At 36.6% G+C, this 24256-nt stretch overlaps 1 protein-coding gene across 1 annotated transcript in view; it reads right to left on the bottom strand.

The window, feature by feature from the left end:
- Positions 1-24256, bottom strand: part of dipk2aa (divergent protein kinase domain 2Aa) — a 38122-nt gene that overhangs the window by 8924 nt on the left and 4942 nt on the right. The window contains exon 2 of the mRNA XM_042770745.1: positions 22746-23646. Coding sequence (XP_042626679.1) covers positions 22746-23399 — 654 coding nt within the window. The 5' untranslated portion in view covers positions 23400-23646. The remainder of the gene's footprint in view (positions 1-22745; positions 23647-24256) is intronic.

The raw sequence follows: 24256 nt of genomic DNA, 5'->3' as shown, positions 1-24256 counted from the left end.
GTGAAAAGTGTAACAGCTCAGTCTATGACAAATGAGTCAATTACAGAAGAGAACATTGTGTCTCTAGATTTTATTTGATTGTTTTTTAACCTCTGGAAACACGCCATCATTCTCTGAAAATGTGAAATGTCTGCGGAAGACCACGTCCTGTGTGAGAATGAAGTTTTGTTCCTGATAAAAATAAAAAAAACAAGTTCACTGTGCAGAAAGTGGTTCCCCCTACATTCTGTTGCTGAACTTGATGACCACCAAAAAAAAGAATAAATAAATAAATAATCCCACCATTTTTTTTTTTTTTTACTGACAGTGACACCCCACCCCCAATTATAGAGAAACATCATAGAGAGAACTTGACATTTACTCCACTTTTAACATTAATATTTTGATTTTTAAAGCACCGATTGACTACATTATTTTTAATTCTATAATAATTTCTAGCATTTTGCAAAATCAAAACATTTTACAATGCCAGTTTACATAATGTTTACAGGCCACTTTCTCCTTAAAGGATCTCAACAACCTCATTTTGACAGAGAAACACACACAGCCGGCTCGTGATTATTTTGCAGAAACTGTGTAGTTGCACGTCAAGCCCTATTTTCATTGTATTAAACATTATCTGCTTACATTTTGCATTGACGTTGTCCAACATCACTGTGTCAATACCCTGTGTTCTGTTCTGCTACACTTCGCTATCAAATTTCCAAGGATCCGCATCATTACCAAACGTGAAGGAAAACTAAATCCATATACACTATAATAAATTTAAATGAAACCAGGTTTTGAGATGAAAAAACAGCTCCAAGTATTTCAGTGAAATAAAACAGCACCCCACACTACAAACCTGTTGAGCTGCAGTTGGCCGCTTAACACGGTCCGGAAGCAAGCTCTTTCTCTTTTTTTCCTACTTGAAGTGCTGTTTTTGCTATTATTGAGACTCTGACTAACACTTAACACTATTTTCTTACCCACAGAGCTCTGACTTTGGTCAAGGACTCTGTAAGATGACAATAACCTTCAAAATATATGAAATTCTTTCTATGCAATGGTGAAATGCAACTTTTTATCCCGGAGAGGTCAAAGAGAGCCTCAATTCACAAACATGCTATTACAGCATGTGAATAATCAAATACAGCTGTAAACAATATGAAATGCTGCAAACACATTCAAGAGCAAATTAAATCAGAGGTAGTTGTCTGTCAACTGTTGTCACCGCAGGGAGTCACAGAAGCAATAATATCAGACTAATTTCTTCACAGAGTGTTGTCAGGTTGGTAATCCATGGAATCGGTGACAAACACAAGCAACGCGTGCAAGAGCGTGCAGAGAGAACTGTTTCAGGAAAGTTAGTTATTTGTTTTTCCAAGCCAGTGGAAATTCTAGCCCATCGAGAATAGATCCTTGTTGGCACTCAAACCATTCATAAATGCCAACAATGGCCAAATAGCTGTGTGACGTACATAATATGTGGTTGGAGGCAGGTGAAAGGTTTGTTTTAATAAAAGCACCATCAACACCACATAATGACAGAGGGCCAGGTGTTAGTCATCTATGTCCAACAATGGTTAGTGCTGTGGTACAGCAGTAAAATGAAATGAAATGAAATAAAATAAAAGACCCATAAACCTTTTAATTATATATATATATATATATATATATATATATATATATATATATATATATATATATATATATATATATATATATATACAGCTATGCATTGCATATATGATATGCAAATCATATATTCAATGGTTGACCATTTGATTATGTCGAGTGGGGGTGGGCGATCTTCCCAAAATATCATATCACACACTTATAAAGCAAAATCACGATACAACATTCTGAATTGCGGTCTTCCCAATTTTGAGATGTACTATTGAGAATATCCAGACTGGAACAATCCTATGACTTATCTATTTGCACACAAAACAGTATTGCATTAAACAATCAGTTGTCAAAATGATCATTTGAGTTGTTAAACTCTAAAACACTGCATCACTATATGAATTAAATTAAATAAAAGAGCTGGAACCAGAGGCAGTAATTAAAATTGCATCAAATTTCTGTGTTTTGTTAGCAATTGGTGCGTAATTGCTTGTGACTCTTTAGCCCCGCCCTCAGTATGCCTCCAGGAGCTTGGCTATTTTCAGAGAGAATCATGTATCTGTATGATGTATCTTTCTTTTAGAAATCTGATAAAACTAAAGACTCTTGGGAGATATAAAGGATACAATACTACTATATACTGTATGTACTCAAGATTAACATGAGATTGGCTGAAACTGTGTGTTTAATGGCACAGACAGCAGTAGGTTTATTAGGCTTCAGAATGAATGGTTCTAATATACTGACACGCATCCAATTTCTTTCCCAATCTGTTTGTGTTCAAGACATAATAACAGTTTTATGTAAAATACTTGCCAAGGCAGACCTTTTTATTAAAACCAAAACTAAAATTTCATTCATCACACAACAAGGCGATGTTGATCACTAAAACTGATGCTAAAATTTGCTGATGCTAAAACGGTATCAATCCAACCCTAGTTAGTTCAGAGGCAGCTTAATGAGATCTGGTCAAGAGAGTTAGTGTGCATCACAAAAAAATTGGCCAGCTTCAGAAAGACTGTTCCTGTAATAATGGAAGTAAAATTTCTTTAAATACAAACACATCTGCTTGACAACTAATAAAGACCGGCAACTTCGATTTGGGTTGCAAAGCTCCCAAGTCTACAGTTTGCTCACACTCTAGGCAATTATACAGTCTGTCAAACTGGTGCTGAAGTATGAGGAGGAAATATTAACTCTGCAAAGATAGCTGTGCTCCAAGTGACAAACTGTATAAGAATACAGCAGTGCTATTTTAAAAATATGGGTATTTTGGAGCCGTAATACAGCATACTGATGCTCATGTGGGTGTAGCGTATGAGGCCTGAACCAGACAAATTAAAGATTCGATCGTGAGCATGGTTGAAACAAGAGAAGCCAAATTCCTCGGAAAGGCAACAGGATGCTGTAAATCAACTCCTAGCACCACAGTCTGATAACCAACCAACTCTTACAGAGAACAGCTTTCAACATTAACACCATTAGAACAATTATTGACAATTTCAATTCGAAGAAGAGATTGTCTAATTTGGGGCAAGTAATCGAAGAGATGGACAGTCTGACCCTCACATGTAAAGCCGTGAGAGTAAACAAGATCTTTGGATTGACTTCCCCCCACCTAGCAGAACCAGACTGAAATTCCTAAGGAGACCTGTTAACCCCCACCTCTGGTCTTCACAGGACATATCCTTACTCCACAGAATGGCACAGAGAATGCCTTCCAATGCATATATGCACCAAAATGAACTCAAAAAAGACTTCTAAATGGATATCAGTCCATTGCTTAACTCCATATCATTTATGTAACCCACACATTTGATTATAATGTTTCTAATCACTTATTGTGCATGTCTTTTTAAATAACTCTTGAATAGCTTAAGGGATCATATTCATGTTTAGTATGTGTGTGTTCGAATCTTCTTGCTTGAAACGTTTCTGACCATCAGTTATTTGTCAAATGTACCATATTCTTGCTATAGAAATCATGTCCAAATTATACCCTGCAAGAGCGGGAAAATTCGGACCTCGTGCTTGATAAGATAACATATGATTTATGAATGGGTGGGACAAACAATGCAACACCCCGAGAAAAGAAAATATCTAATTGGTCAAGACAACATTTGAGGTGTGGCCAAAATGCCAGTTTAAATACTCAGGACACCACCAAATTTGGCTTTTAGCTTTTAGCTTTCGTTTAGCTTTTGCTATCAGTCATGCCGGCTTTTAGCCTGCTTTTTAGCTGCTGCTTTTAGTCATGCTTTGTCATCACTTTTCGCGTTCTTTGAGCGTGGTTCCAGCGTGCTTCGGCCTGCACGCCTGCTGCTACTTAGCCACGATGAGAAGAAACACCACCTAGTCTCGTCAAACTTTACTTCTGTTCTTTTACTTTAGTTTCTTTTCTTTTCCGTTTGAGAGTTCGTGTTCTGAGTTAAGTTTTGTAACGCCGTGTCTCCGAGTCTGACCTCGCGTGCCCGTCTGAAACTTCAACCAGCCCACAACTCTGCATCGTTAGACGACGCCCAACCACGGGCTTCCCAAGACGTCACTTCAACTACTACTGAACTTCCAGCCAATCAGCAACCTCGGGAAACCCCCTTTTCAGCGACAACAAAGGGAACCCCGTTAAACAGGCAACGCAAGTAACCTCCAGACTCATATCTGTACTGGTGTAATCTAATATAATTTTAACCTAATTGATGAACTCAATGCGAGGGTTAATTAAGTGACTGATGGTTGTTCATGTCTATGCAATTTCACGTATTGCTGTAAACTTGGGATTTCACATTTTCATCCTCTTAAACTCATTCTTTCCTAACTTTCTATCTTCCTGCAACTTGTGTGAATGTGTGAGTGCGTGTGCTTATGTGTTAGATTAGTTTATATGTCTAAGATTTATCTAATAAAGCCTTATTCATATTGAAAAGAGAAGTATCTTGTGTTTTTTTGTGCTTACAAGTTAATGTCTTAAACTGCTGATCTTGTTACTGTGCTAATTAATAGTGTTTTCACTATACTTTGGATATTAATATCCAGCGCAGATTTGATGCTAAACGGCTCGTTCAGTGAATCGCTGGCCGTTTTAGTGATCAGCCGTGAAACAGTGATTCTGTTCAAATTCCCCTTAAAATCTTAAATGATTCCCTTTGAGCTAAATTGACCTGTTTCCTTTACAGGGTAATGGCAAAGACTATGGAATACCCAAGACATGTCACTTGTATAGTTTTAAATGGGGAAAAATGCAATGCTCAATATGGCCGCTCAATCGCAGGAAGCCCCGCCTTCTGAATCAAAGTGCCAATCGCTAATCGATAAAGTCAGCGTGTCACTGCAGCTGCTGTTAGAAGTGCTACAGAAACAGTCAGCACTCTGAGACGTGCGCTCAGGACTGCGCATGCGCACTGGCTGATCTAGCCTGAAAAATACGCTTTTTATAACGCTATTTGATCAGAAGTAACAACATTTATGACACAGTTGTTGTTAGATTTCACTGGTGATTTCAAATGTAAAATTTAATTGTAAGCTTAATGACCAGTTTTGGAGAATTTGATGTTTCCCCATTCAAAGTGATAGGAGCTGCACTTGTATGCCCGAGAGGTGTTTCAAAGATGGCCACTGAGTGACATGACTTGCCTTAAAGGGACTTTGGTAATGGTGGTTTAAAACCAGCCTGCAATTTTTATTTTTTTCAGATTCCATTCCCAACCTCAACTAAACAAGATGCAATCATTATACATAATCAATGTAAGACTAGTGTGATAAAATCACAAACCTTGTATGTGCAAAACTCTGAGACTGAGAAAAAAGTAAAAAAAAAGAGAGAATAAAAAGAGAGACTGAGAAAAAGTCATCCAAAAGAACTATGATGGTAATGTATAATCATCTGTCTAGTGCTGAAAAGACTATGTAGACAATTTTATAGCTCAAGTAGCACATTTATGTACAAATGAATTAATATATGCACTTTAACAGAAAAATGTCAAAAAGGCAGCATATTTCTGCTTTTAACTCCTCCAGAATGTCTTGCCCCATATACTTTATTACTTAACACAATTCACAGTAGGTTGAACAAAAAGCAAATTCACACCAATTAAATCCATGATGCAATATACCTGTCAGCTGCAGCTACAGAGGAAGAAAAGACAGAAGGATACAGAAGGAAGGGAGCTGTCAAAAAAAAAAAAAAAAAACAACAAAAACAACAAAAAGCTGCTGTTTTTGTAATTTTAATGGCCAGTATTTAATTAAACTGATCAAAAGTGGTAGTAAAGCATTTTTTTTATGTTACAAAAGATTTATATTTCAAATAAATGCTGTTATTTTGAACTTTCTATTAAAAAAATAATCCTGAAAAATAGGGGTGTGCATGAATAGTCGAATATTCTATCTACAATAATTATTCGAAATATAAAAACATTATTCGAATTTCGCTAAAATGTTGCTTTGTTGGCTGTAAATGCAATAAATCCCTGATAAATCCCAAACACTCAAAATTTAAACAAAAAAAACTAAAACAAATACCGGAACGTCGTGACCTGTCGAATGAAGAAGACCACTCATTTTTTCTGCAGCCAGCATTAATGTTAAAATACTAAGGGCGTGTATCCAACAAAAAAACAAATCATTTACCCCATGATACCCTTTTTTTTAAAAAAAAAGTACATGTACTTTTTTTATTTCAATGGATGTACCGCGTTTTAAGATACTTTAAAATGTTAAACTTTGGGCAAAGTGCACCGCTCATCACTGTTAGTTTTCAGCCATCCAATCACAGTGGAGGAGGGGCGGGGTAAATCCTGCACCAACCAACTGTCACATTGTACTTCGACTGAACGACAATACATAAGTTAATATTGATATATGAAATGTTGCATGCATTATTTTAAAGGGGTCATATGATGCAATTTCAAATTTTCCTTTCTCTTTGGAGCGTTACAAGCTCTTGGTGCATAGAGAAGATCTGTAAAGTTGCAAACACTAAAGTCTCAAACCCAAAGAGATATTCTTTATAAAAGTTAAGACTCATCTATGCCCTCCTAAAACACCTTGTTTAAACACGCCCCCACATGTCTACATCACAATGTAGGAAGATTTGCATAACACTGCCCAAATGTTAACGCAAAGAAAGAAGGCATAACTTTGATTCTCGCTGTTGCCACCGGCACCATGTCATGGAGACGCTGTTTCATTGTGAAAGCAATAATACTCTGTTTGGCCTTCCAAAAGAGGACACAACTAGAAATCAGTGGTAAAGTTGTATTTACAACACTGTTCCAGAACAGCTCAAACCAAATATTCAGATGTGTGCAGCACATTTTTTGGAGGACTATTTCCTGATCCTGGGAAAGTAGACTACAATGCCAGCTGTTCTGACTCACAGTCTTTAAGTACATTTATGTATGCAAAGGATTTGCCACTGATGATTCAAATGCGAGTTTTGAGCAGTGTATAGACGGTTTCATTGGGCACACACGCCTGGCCCTAAGTTAACTTCCGATCTGTGTTTGTTTATCAGTCTGGCTATGGCGCAGTCTACAAATGCAGTTTAAGTTTAGGTGATTAGTAGACTGACGTTGGGCTCAGGTGGTTGTGCTGAGGGATGTATTTCCCATACATTTATTTATTTGTGGTGCTTTAAAAATCAAAAAGAGGTGCGGGTGTTTTTATATCACTGTATTTCTGAAGGAAGACTGTCTTTAATTAGTCTATTAAATTTTCGATGTCATTTTAATTTCATCTTGCATATTATATGCCTGATAAAGCAGTGTTTTTGAGCTCAGCGCTGCTTTCTGTACAGCAGTTACTGGGAAACCTCTGTTTCTCCTGCTTTAAAGCACCTCCTGCTGGCAGAGATTGAATTAGCATTTTCAGTAAATCTGATTTACGCAGCAAACATATTTTACTTATCAAAAATAATCTCAATAATCTCATCAAAAGATTTCCCCTGCTCAAGGAGTAGGGAGGAATGAACACTGTTTAAGGACCATATCAGTAGGAACACAGTTCATGCACGGAGCTCACTTCTAACGAGCTGATGATCGGAATAAGGTGTGTTAACAAAGAGAGACATGCAAATATGCAGAGCTGGGGGGCACAAGGACTGGAATTGAGAACCGCTGGTGTAGAGTAGCACTTGTCGTTTCTCCGATCACAAATGCAGACATGGTTTTATGTTTACGTGGCGTGATGCCATGCAACACGTAAAAACACAGTATATCATTATAAGTCATTATAATCCATAATTATTTCCCCACTGGATGCAACAAATGGCTCATTTGAAATGGGTTTTATTGTTTTTGTCTTGTCACGCCGGTGTTCTTACCAGGACACGCATCACAGTATAGCAAGGGGCATAACATTTCTGTCACATGCTTGAGACATTCGGCCAATCACAACGCACTGGATAGCTGTCCAATCAGAGCACACCTCGCTTTTCGGAACGATTTTTATAAAAGCTTTGTAAAAACTGCATTTCAGAAAGGCGGGGCATAGAGGCGAAACAATAATGTAATGTATGTGGAAAATCATGTGTTTTTTGAACCTTAAACCGCATAAACACATTTCATTACACCAAATACACCAAATAATGTTCTTTTTAGCAACATCTTATGACCCCTTTAAAAATAATGCATGGAACATTTAGTTTCTGATGTGTCTGCCACATTACTTCAGTGGCTATTCTGTATCACAGCAACCAGAGCGCCTCCGTAGTGCTCACAAGAACAGTATAGGCATTTTAGCACCTGATTTCTGATTTCAGCTGGCTAAAAAATCTTTGATGGACACACGGCAGAAGACGACTTTCACCCAATCATCTACATGTTGTTTTTTTGTTTGTTTTTTTCAACAAGAACACATGAATCTTCTGAAAACCTTCTGAAACCGCTTTTTTGTTTTGTTTGATTAAAATGTCTTTCTCATTAAACGTCATTTAAATAAACTTATATTCAAATATTCGTTTTTATTTATGAGCTCAAATATTTGAATTCAATATTTTTGAAATACGCCCATCCCTACTGAAAAATGTATCATGTTTTCAAAAAAAAAAAAATGTTTAGCAGTACAACGTTTTCATTTCAACGTGTCATTCCTATAGACACTGTATTAGAAACACCCTCGCATAGGCCCGGCGCCCCCACGGACATCCCTGTGCCCCCCCTACGGACGGAGGCAGACGGTCGGACTTGAGTTTAGTGTGTATTATGCTGCGTTTCCACCTAAATTACCCATAACAATTGTACCATGAGCGAGTTCGACTCGGGAGTGTGATCTCCCACGGACGGGACGACGCAAGTCCGGTAATTCTGCAAGCAGCAGTGTACTTGATAACATCAGTCAGCTCGCCTTGGCTACTTCAATTTTCCTCACTGTATAATTACAATAAGGCGAAATAGAATATCAAATACCACTGCCTCCTTTCGTTTTCATTTAAACATAATAATAGCCGCAGAAATGTACTTAGTTCAGGGAAATGTGTATATATACAGCCTATATTATAATGAAATTAAATATTATATCAATTGCCTCTTTTTATTTTCATTTTAACATATAGATAAATTGAATACAGACCAAAGATTACCTGTTAGATTTCCCCAAAACGAATTGTATTTTATGTTTAACCACTAAAGAGACATCAGAGCCAGCGGCAAATGTCAGAAGGACTAGCCGAGTTGAGACAGCTCTAGGCAGATACATGAGCACTGATCTCCCGCTGATCACGTGGAGCGGATCATCTCCGAAATCGGCAAAACACATTTTTAAAAAGGTGCTGTCTTTATAAATAAACCGCAGATTTGAGTTTTAAACAACTACATTTTCGCCTGAAATACTTTTAAAACTACATTTCATGACACAATAACACTTATATTTTGAACATTATCCAAATAAATGGTGGTTGACATCACAATGCTGCGTGAACTCAACCAATCAGCATGCTCAGCGCCCAAGTCCCGCCCCCGAAAGTTCCAGACCTTTGAAAAAGTACTACCTCGCGAGCAGGGACTTTCTGAGGGGCATTTTTTAACCCGGAACTTTATTTAGATCCTGGTTCCTGCGGTGGAAACACACCGAGTACCAGCCCAAAGTCCCTAGTTCCTGGGTAAAGTTCCAGTGGTGGAAACGCGGCTTTATAGTCTTACTCGTACAACTGCCTGCTGTTGCTTCTGATTGCTTTTAGATGGAAAAGCTGCCCATAACCCCTGGTCTAGGATCTGTTTTATTTATTATAATAGCATAACGAAATAGATTTGGAAAACAATCCAGTGTATCTGCCCTTCTGCTTTGGAAAGTGTCAAATGATTTTGAGCAGGTGAGCAATGTAGCCAATCACAGACATGTTTGTTGATTTCTAAAATGCAATGGCCAATCAGATGTTTTTAGGCTGGAGTCCACGCACTCACTGCTCTAGTCACCGTTTTTTTGTCCAGTGCTGAGTTCTGTCATGCACGTAACTTTTTTCTAACAAAGACATTAAAAAAAGTTTCATTGTGTAGTCACGGTCATTATTATTTTTTTTTTTTTTACTTTGTGAGATCGTGATGAATGAGTGACAGTTTAAATACATTTAAAGGCATGCCCTCGCATTAGTGTTAACTAGTATTTTTTTATCATTTGATTCAAAGGTATTATAATACAAAGTCTAGTTTTATACATTAACATAAAAAATGGAGGATTTACGATGCTGATGACTAGGGCTGAACGATACATTGAAATTATTGGAATATCACAAATGTAAATATCGCGATGTGTAAATTCGCAACTGAATCATTTTAATAATAGGCTACTTAAATCAAAACATTACAAAAGGTCAAAGTTTTCGACTCATACAGCAGAGAATTGCTTGACATTAAAAAGAGTTATTAAGTGCAATATGTTGCAGAAAACAACTCTTTGTCGTCTCATCTTGCTGTCTGGCTCACACCTGAAATGTACAAGCCGCATTTCGCAAAGCGTATCTTCAGTTCTGCCGCACACGTGCAAAGTGTGCACACACACACACAGAAGCATTTCAGACTACATGTGAACTCTGAGTTGATTCGTCTTTTGCATCTCCTTCTTATGTTTGAACAGACACATACACACAGAGCCGATCCTCCCTATACACAAAATACGCAAGCTGCGTAGGGCCCCCGAAACACTAGGACCCCTTGCTCTTAAAGATTATTCTTTGTTTAGTTTCGTTTTTGAATTTGGCCAGCAGTTATGAAAACATGAATGATAATTTATTTTAATGTGGTGCACTGTCGCCCTTTCTACATAAAAATCAATTAAATCATGTAATGTAAATGTCATACAGTCTCGCTCGAGACTAAAAACGAGTTGAAAGCGTACCGAGCCACGCAAGAGACACTGTTTCTCAAGCGCTTACCGCGATTGTGATTTGAGACGGAGTGAAACACAGACAATCTCATCTCCCATTCTTTTAAGAGCCAGTTGCTCGTGCCATGGCAGATTTGCTATTTACACTGCGGAATTTGCAAGCGCAAAGACAGAACGCGTTTCCAGAGATGAATGCCTTGGACCCGCCTATACTAACGCGCTCTTTAAAATAAAAAAAAAAAAAAAAAAAACTACTGCGCCACTGACTTGATCAGGTTTTTGTTGGTCAGTGGCACACTCTATTTCAGTTGCTTCAAAATAGCAACACGCCAGCAATGCGCCTGAACACACCTGAACACACCTCGTTTTCAGACCATGGGCACTCAAATGGGCGCAAATGCATATGCTATTTAAACAACTTGGCACAGGCTGTGAAAATGACAACTGTGTTGGGCTGAAACTAGCAAAAAAAAAACATAAAAACACAGCATTGTACCGGGTGTATGATAGGGCCCACTGTTTCTCAAGCGCTTTTCCACGGACAAACACATTTCATTCATGCATCTTTGCTGTGGTATATGAATAAGTACTTAAAGTGTAGAAAGTACAGTCACAATGATATAAAATTAGTGTCATTCATTGTTTAGTTTGTATGTTCACATTGATGTTAAAATAAAATTTTCTGATTTGTGACATTACTTTTTTATGTACTGCTGGTCACTTTCAGAAGTTGTAGTGGTTCTTTCTTTTCAAAGAAAGAATGTGAAACAATTTGTTAGATAATTTTCATTTTTAAATATTTTAAAATATAATTTAAATAGATTTTTAACACTTTAAGCATATCATTTTGAATATCGCATTTTTTAACAAGGTATCGCGTATCGCATTTTTTTCAATACCGCACAGCCCTACTGATGACCGTTGAAATTTGTCATCACAGTCTTGTGAAAAGGGTCCATTGTACTTCCTGTATTGTTGATCACATACAGTGTTCGTACAGAAACTGCAAAATGAAATTCCAGGACTTTCAAGGACTGTAAACACTACTTTTTTGGTGTTCAATGACTAAAATCAGAGATCTCTCTTATCAAACAATATTATTATTATTTTTCAAATTCTAATAAACTAATAAAACAAAATGGCACAAATAAAGTGCAGAACAAAAACATGCAACGACTGTGGCAACTTTAACATTTGAAAGGATATTATGGCAAAATTATCACTTTCCTTATTCCTAATACTCTTAGCTCACAAGATATACAGATACTTGGTTCACTAGAATGAGACAATATTTTAATATTATTTTTAAGATTTTTTTTAAAATGACAAAATATTTGTATTTTAATCACACAAATCAAAACAATGCAGTTGTATTTTGAAATATTTTAACTAATGTAGGGCTGTAACTAATGACTATTTTGACAACTACATTTTTATTTATATATAAACTAACAATGAGGCAATAATAACTTGTTCAATTACAGTATCAAAACCAAGTAATTACATGGTTTTATTGAACAACACTGTTAAAATACATAATGTAATATTATACATAGTATGAACATAACCAACTTTTTTCCAGGACTTAAATTTCAAAAAGTCAAATTCAAGTACTTCAAGCACTTTAAGCACCTTGTATGAACCCTGCAAATAATTGCAGCTTTGGTGAACCTAAGTCTTTTTTTTTCCCAAAAACTTTTAAACAGTAGTGTATATAAAAATATTTTACATATTGAAATGTGTTGCTCTGCTTCATATTCTACTCAAACCTCCCTTAAAGGGATAGGCCTAGTTCACCAAAAAAAATAAAAAAATAAATAAAAAAAGAAGTCAGTGTAGACCAGAAACTGTATGGTTACCAACTTTCTTCAAAATATCTTACTTTGTGTTGAGCAGAAGAAAGAAATTAATACAGGTTTGGAACAACACGAGAGTGAGTGAATGATGACAGAACTTTAATTTTTGGGTGAAGTATCCATTTAATTCTGTAGTATTAAGGTACCTTAATCATCTTCTGTCTCTCTTCCGGCCATATTTAAGATGTCTGCAAATGATAAATCAGACATCTTCTGTATTAAGATATAAAACAGTAAATATTACTTTTTAATAAGCTTACATTTTACATAAGGCATTATACTTTAATGCCTATTTTAAAAAATGGGGGGTGACAGTTAAGGGGTTAAAAACCTGAGGGAACCTAGATTAAAACTCACTCCGGGAATCGCTTCAAACACACTTTTAAGAGCACTAAAGGTGCTATATGGACAAATTTCTTCAACGGAAGAAGAGTTCAACAGTTTACAAGCACTAAATAATAGGCATGTCCTTGATAACAACCTTGCTGTGCTCAGTCTTGTTTGTGAAAGCCTTACACACAAACAGCAGTTGACTCCTGTCAGCTCTGAGACTGCTTAGAAAGGTGCTTCGGGCATAGCAGCTTCATAATAACATCATTGGCAGGTGAAGTGAGAGGAGGTGCACACCACGCACACTGGGCTGTGTGCAAGATTAATGCTGTGATGGACGTGACCCTCAGGCTCATGCCTGTGCTATTCTCAGCCTCACCGAGCAGATGGGCCTCCATTCTCAATGGAAGGAAGGAGGCATGAGTAATGCAAGCACAAAGTCAAGCGCAGTAGCTTTTTTCCAGAGGACACATGTTTCACAACAATGTGACACAATACCAGGCTAAGGGGGACAAACTGTGTTTCTGACCTTTATGTCTATAAATAGCAGTAAAATAGCCAGTGAACAGAACTTAAAAAAAAAAAAAACACACATACAGGAAGGGACATCTGAATTCTTGATCACTTGAGTGCAGTACTCCCATCAACTCCTAACATAACAAATCAGTCCATTCTTTTATTTTTGTTACCATAAAAATGTAATCTTCAGTGACTCCAGATCCATCCTGCAGGACAAACAGAAAACAGCCATATGACAGAATCTAAGGGTGTTTCCACACCTGTAGATCAATTGCTTTGTTCCGAAACCGCTACAATGTTGCACTACAATGTTGCAATTTCAGCTTGGTTCGGTTCCCATTCACAAGGCAATATTTCCAAACGGACCAAACTTTGTTAATACAAGTCATGTGCAAGTTAACGCTCCTTTAATTGGCCAGAGTGCATCTGTTTATTTTCTGGGATTTCGCTCAAAGTTGTCATCTGTCAAATATATCTATTTTTTTTTATTTGTAATTTTACTGACAGTAAGTTAAATGTTTGGGAATGCAAAATATATATTGAAATTATTGGATAACAAATGTGCATATTGCGATATGCATGGCACAAGAATTTGCAAAAAAACTGAATGATTTTAATATTTCAAAAAGTTATGTTTATGGTGATGCAAACATTGGAGAACAAATACTAAAATCTCAATTTTAAATCAAAATTCAAAATAAAATATAAATTCTAAACAACAAACAACAACAATGTACTAAAAACAGAAAATTAGGTACTCATGCATACACATACACGTGTACAGTATGATGTCACTGTTTTCACAAATTTGACCATACAACAATTTAAACATATACAAAAACATTAACATTTTAAAAAACATTCACTTTTCAAAACCAGCTTTTAAAACCCCAACATGTAGTTTTCATGTAAATGATCCGCCAAAATGCATAAAAGTATTCCATTTTTGGTGTTGTGTAAATGTCTAAAATAATATTATTGATCTTATAGTGAACAATTAATAATTCCTTTTACTTTCATTACATTGTGATTTTAAATTTAATTTAAATTGATTTGACATACTTTTAAGACTATCATATCACAATTTCCATCATTTAATCATTTATCACATTTTTCTTCCATTTTGTGCAGCCATATCAAATGTCACATTATGGTGCTTTGGAAGAATCATCGTAAACGTTGATTGACAACAAGGCAGCTGCCTCAGGTTTCCAACACAGTCAAAAAATTGGAAAGCAGATTTGCCTGCCTTATGAAGCTGCAAAAGGTTGATACAACTTCTAGAAAACTAGAGAAACCGGCCTTTCTTCGCTTCAGGAAGTGAGATGTATAATTTATGGCACTTTTTCACTGCATGGTACGGCACAGTAAGACACGGTATGGTTCACTTTAGGTGGGTTTTCCACTGAACTCACTGAACTTGCAACACAAACACAACAGAACCACTAGATTTAAATCACCACAGCCAGCGAAGAACTGAACGCAACTGTTTTGAACGAGCGCACCTTTTTTAACAGCCAAAAAGTGGCTGTTTCATTGTCTGTTGGGGAAGTACAGACGTTCCTCTCGTTGATAGCAGAGGAGCGGATCCAGCGAGAGCTCGATGGGGCGACGCGGAATTAAAACATTTTTTCAGGAGTCGTGGTAGTAGAGGCGGCACAACTATAATGACATGAATAATCCTGCCCATTCTAAAGCGATACTAGTGGAAACCCAAACAAAGCTGAGCCGTGCCGTGCCGAGTCGAGTCGTACAAGCAGTGGGAAAAGTGCCATTAGAGCATTCTAAGGGGACAAGCATCTGTTAGCTTTAACATGTTTTCAGCAGTAAGCGCTGGTGAAGTTCACACTTAATCAGATCTATGGATTAGGAGCCAATTCATTAACAGCATCCACAGCAAAGTAATGACATTTCATTATGTTGACCGAACCGCTGCAAAGGTTACAGGGCAAAAGGGGGCTAAACTGTATGTTGCTAATCAAATCGAGCGGCTCGCTCTCCGGAGAGAGATCAGATTGCCTTTATCACCTAGAATGCTTGAGGTGTGGCAGATGGAGTGAATGATGGGAGGTGAGAACGGATATTGGCTGCTCACACAGAGATGTCCTTTTGTTTGCCCAGGCCTTCGACAAACTGGGTCAATCGCAAAAGAAACTGGAATAGATTAGCAGGGTCTAAAAATCAATGCCAGGCTGAAGGGTGCAAAAAACAGAAGCTGTCAAGGACTCTTATTGGTGTGAATGAATACACAAGAAAAAAATAGGCGTATGTGGTGTAAATTGTCTATGATAATATCCCAATTATTGTTTTAACGACGACGGATCGCAGACTTATAAGTGCATTACCGCCACAGGGCTCATGCGACCTAATTTCTCAATGGTGCGACTAAAAAAAATCAGAGGTCGCACCGGTGCGACCAGCCGTTCGAGAAAAAAAAAAAAAAAAGTATCCACGACACTGAAAGTCTCCCTGTGGCTAAACAACAGACACTAGAGCCCTGCATTTCAGCCCGAGCCCAACGGACCCCGACTTTTTTAAACTTCTCCTTAGTTTTATATTTTATACATCCATCAATTAGTGATGAAAAAAAAAAATTGCTGCGCTGGTGGAAACAACATGAGACCGTGCTAGCGCGACTGATAAGAACGGCTCGACGGTATTTAGTGTCCCGCAGCAGCAGCGCAGCTGAACAGCTCTCCGTTCAAATACACGCAATAGGCTCAAGCTTGCCGCAAAGCACCGACAAAAGTAATTACCATAAATGTGACGGGGGCAATAGTAAGGAGATATTTGAATCATTTACTAATAAACTAGTGTTTTCTGAGTCTGTGTCGCAAGGATGAAGTTTGCAAATGGCAAAGCAAGAGTGCTGTTTTCCCCAGAGATCAAAAATATTACAAATGTCCCACTGATTTAACAAAACAGTCCAATAAAGGATAAGTTAACAATTACAGTTACATTTTAACACTGTTTTTGCTTTTGTCAACAAAAAATTCTAGGAGAGTGATCTATGCAATTATAAATGCAGTATGCATGCATTCAATCCACCTCCGTTTGTGTACATCTAAATTGCACTTTAGATGCAGCTTCTGCAGTGTGAAGATGGATTCTGATATTGATTTCATTTGATTGGTAACAGCATCTTCTTCTAACTGAATTTATCAACTGAATGTAAGAATTTTGACATAAGATGATTGGTTGATATACCAGTTCAAACGGTAAACCGGTTTGAATTATATGCACATGGTATGAATAAAAAAAACAAAAAAACAACGGCATACTGGTACAAGTGCCTAGACAATGTAGACAGTGTCATAAACCGAGTGGTGATCCCTGTTAACTACATACACTTCTGACTTATGGTTAGAGAACTATTAATAACACACAATTAATTCTTTAACTGGGCAAATAAACCAACTGTAAATGGCCCGCACGATGTGCGAAATATAGGAAGAAAATCCTAAAAACTGAATTGGGTTTTATATGAATGTATCTGAGGGAAACTAAGTCTTCAGAAAAGTTTAGATAGAAGGAAAGGCTGTATCTCTGCTGTTCCATAAGCACCTCCTGTTGTCAGAGAGTGAATCTGCATCTCATTCAGAGCTTCTGCTGTTTGTTTTGTTCAGGCATATAGTAGAATTTCACAAAGCTAGTCAGAACATTCTGTTTTTGCTTCTGTTATATGTGTTATAATATGTATTATATTTGCTATGTGTACTGCGTTAAGCTAACTGAGACTTGTTATAGCACTTGTATATCATTGCTCTTTTGTTGATTTTGATTGCTTCCATTGTTCTCATTTGTAAGTCACTTCAGATAAAAGTGTCTGCTAAATGACTAAACATACATGTAAATGTAACATAACTAAATGATATGAAATGATATAAATGTTGTATATGAACCATATAACTACAATTAAATAACTGTAATTACAGATTTAGGTTAAATAAAGATGTCAGTCTTTATTTTTCTTCTTTGTAGGGCAGCAGTAGCTCTAGCAGCAAATTAACTATCCACATCAAAAGCTGACAATTCAGCAAACATTTCAGTAACAAATCAAAGAAAAAATAAACAAATACTACTGTTCCAAATATTCTGTATGTTGCTCAAAATATATTGTGTAATTTTTTTTTTTTTTACCCAGACATTTAAAATTAACACATTTTAGAGCTGTAACAATAAAGTGATATTTTTGCTTAAGGTTATCATACTGTCAAAATTTCACACCGGCACATGCCTACCTTACAAGTGTATATAGTAGTTAGATTCTATTTACACTTGAAAAATGCTAAGTTAGCCTAATTATTATTATTATTCATTTTTGTGTCATTTTTTTTTTTTTTTTTTCATATTTTTACCTAGGTGCTGGGTAGTTTTTCTGTAACTCAGCTCCTGGGTCATTTCCCCCATCAATACAAATGATGAACCCCCGGGGTGTCTAACCCAAACCTGTTAAAATTTAACACAATGTTGTGTAGTCTGTGCCGAACCAGTTTAAACTGGATACATTTGTCAACGTTCATTCTGTTTTCTGTTCTGAGAAAACTTGCCTGACAGGAAACTTTATGAATCAAATTAAGGTTTGTATTACATTGCATACCTATCAAATTATCACTGTATATACAGGAACACATTATAATCTCACATTTTCCTTTTCTTTTCTTTTTTTCTTTTCTTTTTTTTTTGGTTGTTTAAATGTACATCGCAGCTAACGTCTGCTTGGAACACTAGCCTTTTACAAACACAGCATCCACCGGATCTACACTCAAAGCAAATGACGCATCGATTCGACCATGGAAGTTTAACCTCCCGCCAAACGAATGTGTGACCAGTGCTGAAACACAACACTACTTTGATGTTCTTCAAAGTTTCTGTGCACTCAACTGACTACAATAAGAGTGCTATTGATCTAGTGCGCCATTGTTGAGCCAGTGTTGGGTGTAACACGTTACTAAGTAATGCATTACTGTAATTAAATTACATATCCACTGTAAAAGTAAGGGATTACTGTACATATTTAGGTAATTTAATTACAGTTAATTATAAAGTACTTTCTGCCATCTCTGCAGAATGATGAATGTTACAGTCTAGGAATGTTTAGATCAGTGTTTACTGATCTACTATCAGATGTTGATGTTTATAAAGTTCTAAGCAATAAGAATTTAGTTTATAAAATATCAGAATGTTGTTTATATACTGTGTGGTAATACAAAGCATATGTGCATGAATGACACTACAAAATCATGTTTTTTTTGTTTGTTTGTTAGTTTTTTTAGGAGTAGGCAAAATTAGTATTAGTGACTGCCAATACATATACAGTATGTCAGTGTGTATGAAATATGGCACTCATTGTTTTGAAAAGTTTAATGCTTACAGCTTGATACATGTAGCCTAACTTTTCTTAAGCTTTTCTGTTATTCAGATATTTTGCAGAGTAGCCTAATTCTATTTATTAACCAAAGAAGGTTTTTTTTTTTTTAAATTTAAATCTTTAAGTATTACAGTTGTTTTAAAGCTAAAAGGCTAAATTATACCAGGTTTGACTCAAATTTAAAGACTAAAGATTTGTATTTCTATTTCTGTTTTTGATGTAACTTTTCAAACATGAATATAAGTCATTTAATGAACTGGAACAGCCTACTGATAGAAGTTTTCTGACATGACATTGAATAAAAATAAAAATAATAATAATAAATAAATGTATATTAACTGTTCTTGTCCTATATATAAAACAGATTTTAGAGTACATTTTTATTATTTAAAATCAAAAATCTTCGATAGGTTGACTAACCCAGCCAGGGCAGGACTTATGGGGCCGGGGTCCCCTGGGCTTGAGGTTATGTTTGGGTCCTAGCTATACTATACAAATGCCTAGAACATCATTATGGAGTAACACAAAATACACTAAAAAATAAAAGATGCTTTGAGGTTCATGTATAGTACAATTAATATGCAACATGTCTAGCATAGTCAAAGTTTAGATCTAATATAAAAGTCATTATAATACGATAAACAGGATGTGTTCTCTCAGTTGAGAGATCAAAACCCTGAAATTACACGGAGCAAAAAAATAAATAAATAAATAAATAGTATTAGAAAAGATTATTGTCATAACCTATGTGTCCTCTTACGTCGGATTCTTAAATTTAATCAAATTCTGAATAAAAACATGTTGCTTCAAATTAAATTAAAATCAAATGAAATCACTATCAACAAAATCCATACATAGATTCTGCATAATGTTAAGTTTAAATATAACATTTTAATGTAAAAATATTTAATGATTGCAAAAATGAAATAAGCTACTTTTTTAAATGTAAAACTACAACAGGCAGTAAGCAGCAGCAAGTGACTGTCTTAATACTTAAATTAACCGATTCTTTTAACTTCACAAATGAATGTACTTACAGCCTGATTTAAGCATTTACTGGTCAGGAACCAAACACAGTGTTGCTCGGAGATCCCGCAGTTCTGGAATTTTGTGTCTGAAAGTTACTCAGTAACTTGTTTATTGTACATTTGAGATCATGCAGATATTCAGAAAAACATGACTCTTGTTTGTGTGATAGGCTAACTCCTATTTTGTTATATATTATATATATCATTTTGATGACATTTCTGCCCCACTATGTGTGATGGCAGTGAGACAGGAGAGAGCACTCAAAACTCTACAGATCACATAATTTAGTGGAACATTAATATAATATAGAATCATCCTCTGTAAAGAAATGAGGCGTGAACATATGATAATTTATCAGTATCATTCTAAATATGTGCTCTTTTGGGTTATAGGCTTAATGGAGCTGTTTAAAGTAGCTATGTGATCACAAATTAATCAGCACAGTCACGATTCAATACGTGTGTCCTTCTTCTATGTGAAATAATCATAACTAGCCTACCAGTTTATGCTGTTTGATTATGGCCTCAAAGGTGGTAGTTGGAAGCTGTTAGTCCTGACTGGCCGTTTAGCCCTTGTGTGTGCAGTGGAAATGCGGCTAATAATTTCTGACTGGCATATAACCAAATAAATCAAACAAATGTAAACAGGCAAAGGCGGGGCCCATGGGCTGCAGTCAAGGCAGACCCAATGATAAGTCCGACTATGAACCCAGCACTACGTCAAAAAAACAACCCATCAAATGGGTTAATGTATAAAACCCAACAAACTGGGTTAAAAAAGCCCAGCATATGTTCTTGTCCAATATTTACCCAGCTCTGGTTTGCCAAATAACTCACAGTAACAGGACGCAATAGTAGCATAGAGTGCAAATTATTATATACATTATTATAAAAAATGCTGGGTTGTTTTATTTTTTTACCCAAATGCTGGATTCACCCTGTTGGATCATTTTATTGGGTGATTTTTTTTTTTTTTTTTTTCCAGCTGCTGGGTCATTTTTACTGTCAATACAAATGATGAAACCCCTCAACAAGCTGGGTCAAAATAACCCAGCATGTGTTTTATTCAATATTTACCCAGCGCTGGGTTGCCAAATTAAATGGTTATTTTAACCCGGCATTTTTTAGAGTGTAGCGAAATTATTAAATGGATGCCATAGTATTGGGGCAATAAAGCCAATGTTACACCTATCCATAACCCCGATATACTTCATTATCAAACACTCATCATGCACATTATTTCCACTTTTCAAATATTAGAAGAGCGAGTTCGGCAGAAGGCAGATTTGAATTCGGATCGATTGTATCAAAAGGTACTTCTATATGCCTTACTCCATACACCACTACAGCTGTTACATGGCGGGTGTCATTTTTAAATTTGTGTGTCCCAACCAGACATTAGTGTAAGCAACCTATCTGTCAACAAGGCAGTCTATTTGCACAGTGTAGACAGACACTCCGTTATAGAAAGGGCACCATGAAATGGCCTGATATTTAATGTACTGCCCCATAGAAACTTAAAGCTTTCATAATAATAGGGCTGCACGATTATGACAAAAATCATAATTGTCGATTATTCCCTTGAAATTGTAATTGCGATTATTAATTACGATTATCACATTTTATATTGAATGATGTTTATACCATTGTTTGATGCAACTGCATGCCATATTTTTATATGAAAACAAACAAGCTGAAAACACTAACTGAAAAACCTTTAGTGCATTCCTATAGTAATAAGCCTCAAATGTCAAATATACATCGGATTGGTTTCTTTAAAATATAAAAAAAGTTGTAAAAAATATGAATGGTATTATAATGTTATACTAAAACTAAAACAATGGAAAGACCCTTAAGATAACATGTAGAAAGAAAAAAACATATCTTAAGTGTGCAGAATAACATAAGTGGACTTTGAACGATTAATTGCCGCTTTGAACGATTACGTAATTGTGGCATCCATAATTGTAATCGCGATTAGAAATTCTAAAAAGGTTGATGGTTAGCATAATAATATATTTGATATCAAAATTTGGATTCCATTAGACCTTGCATTAAATCCCTCTGCTTGTTTCTGTTGTGTTGTGCCAATTTTGTTGTGTTGTGCACTACTGGGCCAGCGTAAATACAAGTTCTTGATTGGAAAAGTTAATTTCTGTCACTGCTAAGAAACTAACCACCACAGAGAATTTGAAGATTGTGAAAATATTCAAAAGTCAGCTGTCCACAACAGGTCTAAACCAGCCAAGGTACCAGTACAAAAACATACTCAAGACTTCATCTAACCATCGCTATTGATGAAATTCCAGAACATATAAAGATATATTTTTTCATCAATATTACACACCCTTAAGTGGAAAATGTTTATTATACTAAAAACATGTTTTGGACAAAATAACTTTCAGAACAATATGCCAGCTCTGTGTTTTTAAACTTTTCTTATGGAATAACAAATGCCCATGATTTATGTCTGAAGGAATTCTTCAGGACAAACACGCTGTTGCCCAAAGCAGAGAAATCTCTAAGTGACCACCAACAGACACAAAGTATCTATTATTTACACAGCCTTGTGCAGAACTTTAAAATATGCAAAGATACATCGTTAATCCCTTTAACTTCCAAGCGGGCATCAGACCCAGTGCTTCAGCATCAAAAGAAAGGTTCAGCAACTTGAAAATGCATTTAAAGAAGATATTTTATCGACTAGTGTGTGGATACCTGCAGCACAAGCGGCTCAGGGTTGAACGCCAACGTCATCAGCAGCTGCATTCGTTCCGTGTCCTTAAGGTTCTTCAGCAGGAAGCTGCCAGAGTCCTTGGTCTCCGCGTACCTCCTGACCACACGGTCAAGAAGCCTCTGCGAGGGGCAGTGCACCAGATCCGACCAGCCCTCCACCACCTCTGGGGTCAGCAGTCGTACATCCCCGTTAAGTTGGGCGAATTCCGTTTTGTACATACCCTGGATGAGATCACAGCGAGGCCTTCCAGTGGCCCGTTTGCAGATCTTCTGATCGATCTCTGCGAGCTCTTGGTTGGAGCCCAGGCGTTTGAGCACAACCCTGCGTGTTCCTTCCCTGGGTTCTCCGTATTGAGCAAAATAAACGTTCTTTACATTGAAAAAGTCTAGGAAGCGCAGGCGACCCCACATCTCGAAGGTCACCTGGCCGTTCATGAACTTGCGACACCAGCTAGTGCCGAAGCAGGCTGGACACTTGTTGAGGCCGATGAATCGCCGGTCGGTGAGCTCGTTCCTCTGGAAAGAGGCGAAAAGGTTGTGAGTGTTCATCAGCAGGATAACAAAAAGAGCTACGATGAAGAGGAACTTGCCACACCGGTAGACACGGCCAAATTTGAGTGACGGTATCCGCAGCATGCTGATTGGCAGCAGCGCACTGAGAGTGAGTGCAGTTAATCTTTGTCAATGTGTCTGTTCCATGATTGCTATGTGTAATATCATCATCCCCATCAAGTTCACATTAGTTAGAGAGTGCTCCATACTGGCAGCAGTGTTGCCTGGTAAGCTCATCGGTTTCAAGAACCCCTCTCACCATGTTTTACAGAAGGGCTTTCTGGTTTTACATCGAGTTTGCATTAAGCTGCCACATCAGGAATCCCTCTATCTGAAAAAGATAAATGAAATCAGATTAATAAAAGCATACAATAAAGTTGTAAGTGTAATAATGACATTATCAACAAAGCCGTTATAAAAGCTTCTTTCACACAGTTGGCATTTCAGAGGTATCTGCATGGATAGTTCACCCCAAAATTTAAATCATGTCATCATTTACTCACCCTCATGTTTTCCAAACCTGTATAATGTTCATTCTTCCTTGAAACACAAAAGAATATATTTTGAAGAACATAGAGAGAGAGAAAAAAAAAAAAAAAGGTTTGAACACCACGGTGGTGAGTAAATGTAGACAATTCTAATTTTTCAGTGAACTATCCCTTTAAGAGAACAGATTTTACCAAGATTAAAAAAAAAAAAAAAAATGGGGAAAATATAACAATCTTTATGTCAGTATTATGTCAGTTAGTATGCGGTAACATAATATAGCCAAACCTCAGCCTAGTGGGGACGGCAACAGGAAGTGGGAGTTGTTCAAATATTTAAATGTCAGTGCTCACTTTATAACACTGTTTAATGTGATTTATTAATGCTTCAGATCCAATGATGTATGTTTTAAAGCATTTAACTTCAGAAGACGGCTTAGACAAAGACCGAATTAC

Source organism: Cyprinus carpio, chromosome A2 (assembly GCF_018340385.1).
Source record: "Cyprinus carpio isolate SPL01 chromosome A2, ASM1834038v1, whole genome shotgun sequence".
In the NCBI taxonomy this organism is placed as follows: Eukaryota; Metazoa; Chordata; class Actinopteri; order Cypriniformes; family Cyprinidae; genus Cyprinus; species Cyprinus carpio.
Note: the sequence above shows the minus strand (reverse complement) of the source record. Positions and strands in the feature narration are given on the sequence as shown.